The sequence below is a fragment of the Acyrthosiphon pisum genome, unplaced genomic scaffold, assembly GCF_005508785.2.
Source record: "Acyrthosiphon pisum isolate AL4f unplaced genomic scaffold, pea_aphid_22Mar2018_4r6ur Scaffold_164;HRSCAF=560, whole genome shotgun sequence".
Lineage (NCBI taxonomy): Eukaryota > Metazoa > Arthropoda > Insecta > Hemiptera > Aphididae > Acyrthosiphon > Acyrthosiphon pisum.
The window spans coordinates 4,506-9,968 of NW_021765430.1; the positions used below are offsets into that span (position 1 = coordinate 4,506).

The 5,463-nt window shown below is 28.3% G+C and overlaps 2 protein-coding genes across 4 annotated transcripts; both read right to left on the reverse strand.

Annotated features, from left to right (window-relative positions):
• Positions 1-413: 413 nt before the first annotated feature.
• Positions 414-1,511, reverse strand: LOC103310867. The gene is made up of 4 exons (XM_008190296.3): positions 1,412-1,511; positions 900-1,070; positions 597-794; positions 414-530 (listed from the first exon to the last, which is right to left on the reverse strand). The coding sequence occupies exons 1-4, from the start codon at positions 1,433-1,435 to the stop codon at positions 480-482; spliced, it is 444 nt and encodes a 147-aa protein (XP_008188518.2). The 5' UTR covers positions 1,436-1,511; the 3' UTR covers positions 414-479.
• A 1,002-nt stretch (positions 1,512-2,513) lies between these two features.
• Positions 2,514-4,898, reverse strand: LOC107885227. Of its 3 annotated transcripts, none has more exons than XM_029491930.1 (5): positions 4,720-4,898; positions 4,422-4,496; positions 3,817-3,941; positions 3,539-3,740; positions 2,514-2,780 (listed from the first exon to the last, which is right to left on the reverse strand). In XM_029491930.1, exons 1-5 carry the CDS (start codon positions 4,825-4,827, stop codon positions 2,529-2,531), a joined length of 762 nt encoding a protein of 253 aa, XP_029347790.1. In that variant the 5' UTR covers positions 4,828-4,898; the 3' UTR covers positions 2,514-2,528. The 3 variants fall into 3 exon arrangements, 2 of the variants coding, with proteins under 2 accessions (XP_029347790.1, XP_029347789.1); XM_029491929.1 differs by having other exon boundaries at positions 4,005-4,496; XR_003839952.1 differs by having other exon boundaries at positions 2,651-2,780; positions 2,858-3,740; positions 4,005-4,496.
• Between the last annotated feature and the right edge of the window lie 565 nt (positions 4,899-5,463).

Below are 5,463 nucleotides of genomic sequence, written 5' to 3' on the forward strand. Positions count from 1 at the left end.
CAGAGTAGCAGATTCCAATGACTTAATGAGGTGAAATAGATTTGTAGAAGGTTTAAGCAAATGTCCATGGGATATACCTTCAATTAAAATGTCTCTTGACAATGTTTGAGATGTCGTCAACGAATCAAGATAAATTGGACATTTAGTGAATCTAGAGGCTTTTCTAGCTACATAACCACTAATATACGCCAATACTGGATCACTTGTAACAGCTATATTGCCAATTATAGGTGTTGTGTAGTTATGTTCTATCTGTACATTTAAAGAAGACATATCTGGATCATCACAGCCGTTTTCTACTATATAGTCATGTTACAATAGATTGTTGAAATTGTAATCGTTTATTGTCTGGGGTATTTAAATCATGTATACTGAATAATGATGATAGGATTTCTCCTCCAGAAATATTACTTCCTTTGGGAGGCTTCACCAAAGAGAATGTACTGATGAGCCTAAATATTTGCATAAATAGAACTGAATCAGGATGATCGTTGGAACCGCAGGAACTTCTCATCATTGAAAAAAAATCTCTACAAAAATAATAAGATACCAATGTTAATAAAGGAATAGACTGGTTAAGCCAAATAAATTATTACTTCTAGATTATCTTGATTTAATCGAGATGTCATAAGGAACTGATAATCACATTTAAGTCGCAGATAATCAAAAACTTCTATTGTAGTTTTTAATGAAATCTGTAATCCATAATATGTACTATCGGTTAAGAAGTAATAACCTTTTTCACGTGCAACATTGTTCCAGTTTTCTAAATATTGCTGAAAATCCTTGATAGCCTTAAATTAACAATACTAAAGTTAGTTTATTTATATTTTGAATATGTAGGTACATAGGTACCTACTACTAACTATTAACATGCAATTATGTTTCAAATACATTACCTGATATTCAAAAGAATTATAGTGCAGTGCATTATTTGATGTACGAGAATCCATGCATTTGATTAAATTGTTTATACGTCGTATAAAAGTAACAGTAGGTTTAGAATCACTTAAGTCAATATTAGTTTCCCTATAAGCCTCCATTGCTATAGCCGTTTTTTCACCAAAAAACTATACAATTCATATTATACATTAATGACCAATATATAAAGTAATAATCACCAATGTGCAGTGCTTTTAAAAAGGGAACTAATTCACATTCATATTGTTAAAAAGGAACTAAATCAATCTAAATCCTTAATAATTTTAAAACTGTATTCATATAATTTATGATAATAAATTGTTTAAATAGATATAAGTTATTTTGTTTTTAACATGTTTAATTTGTATAAAAACTTTTTCTCTTAATTCTCAACAACTTTTAAAATTATATTTAAATTTATTATGAATGAAAACAATTCATTTGAATGCATTCCTTCCAAGCACTACTAGTTTGTGTGTTCATCATTTACCCTGTATGCTCTGCCAACGTTCATTTTTTGGTATGGCTTTGGATACACATCATCTACACAAAGCCCTGGGCAATTTTTTAAATTATATCCAGATTGATTCTCTGAAGCCAAAACAGCATCCCAATGCTTAAGTTTAACAACTCCATCTGGGGTCTAAAACATATTAAATTCAAAGTAAAGATTCAATACTTCAAATAATAATAAAAATAAGAAACATTGTGAATGAATACTGGATACAGTCTATACTATTTAAGTTTAATGTATAAAATAAAAATACTAACATAAACTCTTCTTGCTTAACTATACAGTTTCGCATGTTTTTTATAAGGTGTGGGAAATCAGATACGAACCATAATCTTCTGGATTCATCATGCATGTGCGTACAACTTATATTTTCTTTAGAAATACCAAATTTTGACCACATACTGCGGTTCCACGTGGCACCATCAGTCGTTATGACATCTACATTGAAACCAGATTTTTCCAGTAGAAGAATTGCTACAATGATAATTTTGTGTAACACAGTACTTGATGCACAACCTTTACTTAAAAAGCATGCCAAAGATTGCACCCATTTACCACGAAATGGTTGGAACATAAGGACTAATGCATGGTCTCCTTTTTTATTTGTTTGATGCTCGGGAGTATAGTCACCTAAATTTGTTAGACCATTTATTTCAAACGTTTTTTTATTGAATGAAACAGATTCACTTAACTTCATTTCGTCTAGAAGTAAGGTTCCTAAAAGTTTTAGCATTATATATTACAAGTTCATTAAAAATTATCTAGCAGGGTTGAGCAATAATATAGGACAGTACTTATATTCTAATAAGTTTATACAATATACATCATTGTAAACAATATTATTTTTGTTTTATCAACGTCAATAAAATAGTATCATACTAAAATAAAAATGTATCATGTACAATGTACATAAATACACAATCAACCCTGCAATAAAGACACTTATATTTCCCAACAAATTAATTACCTCGTTTTTCTTCAGGTTTCATTGTTGAAGATTTTTTTTTTAAAATATCAAAAGTAGCTTGTTGAAAGCCATACTGGCTAGACATTTTTTGTATATACTTTTGCAGGGTATCCACACAAGGTAAAGTCAGTATGTTTTTTTAGAACGAAGATGTTCATATACCTTTTTGCTCTTGATACGAATCAACAAACATTCATAAATCCAATTAATAGTATATCGATTACCTTTAACATTATGTTTTTTTGCTGCTGCAAAGCAAGTGCGAACAGCTTCCTGTTGATTTTCTGGCATCTCTATAATTGCTTCTTCTATAGATTTTGCAGATGCTTCTGCACATTGTTGTTTTAACAATCCTACTTTAGCTTGTAAATTTGTAACCTATTTAAACGAAAATTATTATAATTTTTTGTTGTTTTTTTTTATACAAGACAAAGAACATAGAATTTAATACTCACAGAATACAGTCTCACTAGCAATTCATGCTCATAAGAAATGGAACTTCATGTTTTTTTTTTAATACTACACAAATGCATAACATATAATTTAGTATACACAGATTTTAGTCTCACAAGCAACTTAATGTAATTTATATTGTGTTTTAATACTATACAAATACATAACATATAATATTTAGTTTACACAGAGTTTAGTCTCACAAGCAACTTAATAATTTATATTGTTTTTTTTAATACTACACAAATACATAACATATAATTTAGTATACACAGATTTTAGTTTCACAAGCAACAAGTTGTGTATTAATTAGAAATATAATTAGGCCATTTCAATACAATTTATTATGATCTAAGATATATATATCTTAAGAGTATAACACATTAATCGATAAGTAATACCATAGAGGACTAACAGAGGTTCAATTTAGTTTTAAATATTAGTATATTTTGTAATTTTAATTAATTTAACAATGAAATGGCCATAGAGAATTATGAGTCTACTAATAAACAACATTTAATCACAGTATAAAAAATTGTATAATATGTTATATATAGCTCTTTATACAATGACTTAATATACTACCACAGTTCCATCCAAGGATGGACTAAGTTAGGTTTAACTAGAGAATAACAAATTAAATTGTATTATTTTCAACTTCACAACTTATTAACTATGCATACTTTAATATTAAGCCGTTTATTTATTCGTAAAACATTCTTTAAAACAGGTTTTGTAGTTGGTTTTTCATTAATCTGTTCTAGGGAAACTCTTTGAGTATCCATAAAATATTTCCTTTTTTTGGCACACTCAGTACAGCGTGGATTACGAACTTGATTCAATGAAATTAAATTTATGTGCTCACAACATTGATCAGATTTTGGACTGTATAATTTGTTTAAATCATCAATAGGTAATTTTAAATTAAAAATAAAATGAAAAAAACTACAAATAATATTACCAATTATCAATTCCAGTTCCAGGACACATTACAAAATCATCAACAATTTTTAGTACTTTTGTTATATCTTCAATACATGTAACTGACGTACATGTTATATTGATTAACTTATTTCTAATGAATACCTAAAATATATTTTTAATTAATTATTTGTGACATTAGTTTTAGTTAACATTTAAAAACCATACCTTTAAATTTAAGTCATTATTTGATACTATAATTTTTTTTATTAATTCATAATTTGAATCTAAATTACCTAATACCAATGATCTATTCAAATAAGTAAAAAACCATCCATCAGGTAATGACATATTTTTTAGTATATCATGTAAATTATTAAAAGTTTCAGAAACATGGTCAGTTGTATTTGAAATATCGTCAATTGTATTTGGAATATAATTATTAAAAAGTATCTTTTTTTCTGCAATAATTTTTTCAATCGGTCTCTTTTTAGTTAAATACTGTGGCAAATCTGGGAAAATTGATGGAATCGCATTGTTTTTTAATATTATTCTATCTCTTTTTATTTGATTAATTGAACCATCAGGCGACTTGGTTTCAAAATATCTATTAAGATAGGTTTCATCAAAATGTTTTTCGCATACACTATCAATCCCAGGACGCAATTCTCTATCAGCTCGTGGGATAGCTTTGACCCATTTCTCCAGAAGCAGTAGATCCTATAACATAATAATAATGTGCAGATAAAATACAAGTTATTAAGAGTGAAAATATTACTAAAAATTGAATTCTAAGTAGGTAGATAATTGTATGCCTTCAATAGTAATACCAAGCGATTAACTAATAACTAAAATATTAACCATTAGAACAAAATAACAAATTATAAATTTTGTTGGTAAGTACTAAATTAAAACGAATACAATTCAGATTTTAGGATCTTACCTTGGGCGCCTTAAACATTGTTGTTTTTATTATTCCTTGCCATTTATTAATTTTAATTTTGGATTTGTAGCCCTCTCGACATCCAGGAACAAAACAGTTTCTGGACATTTTATATAATAATATTATTGTACTTACTACAAGTCACGAATAATAATACGAATAATAATAATATATTAATATTAAATCTTAATTCGTGCTACAAGTACATAATATTTTACATTTTATTCTTGTGAGTTGTGAGTTGTGATAAGACGCAATCATTGATATTATATTGCCTATAGATATAATATATATTACAAAATTCTAATGCATGTTTTAAAACAACTATATCTCTTTTTATAGAAGTCGTATATTACTAGAAACACATATATTCGATCGAGGACAATTTAGTCTTAAAATAACGTTCCATAGTAATTATTCATAAGTTTCGTCATTTAGATTATATTATTAAAAAACCAATAAATTCCCTATGCTGTACGTGTAAAAACGACATCACTACTGTCCGACGCGCATTCTGGCGGAATGCGATAATTTCGGACCACTTTTATATGCACAGTTCGGCGTCCTTTCTCTAATGTTCATGGTCTCGACCAAGGTGTATTGATAAGGTGTCGTCACTCTGGACCCTTAATAAAGGGTCCCATACACGAAACGATCTGTCGTTAAACTTGTCGTCAAACAGCGTTTGATAAACCAAATCGTCACGTGTGTGGACGTGTTTGTCAGTTTGCCATCGAATCGTCG

What these genes read in the sequence shown, in the direction of transcription:
- LOC103310867 (XM_008190296.3), bottom strand. Translation starts at nt 1,435, where the DNA reads ATGAACGTTGGCAGAGCATACAGG. An exon ending in ATAATTCTTTTGAATATCAG is followed by an intron (nt 795 to 899) that starts GTAATGTATTTG and finishes TGTTAATTTAAG; the next exon opens with GCTATCAAGGATTTTCAGCA. An exon ending in TAAATCAAGATAATCTAGAA is followed by an intron (nt 531 to 596) that starts GTAATAATTTAT and finishes TTATTTTTGTAG; the next exon opens with AGATTTTTTTTCAATGATGA.
- LOC107885227 (XM_029491929.1), bottom strand. Translation starts at nt 4,827, where the DNA reads ATGTCCAGAAACTGTTTTGTTCCTGGATGTCGAGAGGGCTACAAATCC. An exon ending in ATAATGACTTAAATTTAAAG is followed by an intron (nt 3,942 to 4,004) that starts GTATGGTTTTTA and finishes AATATATTTTAG; the next exon opens with GTATTCATTAGAAATAAGTT. An exon ending in ATAAACGGCTTAATATTAAA is followed by an intron (nt 2,781 to 3,538) that starts GTATGCATAGTT and finishes TCGTTTAAATAG; the next exon opens with GTTACAAATTTACAAGCTAA.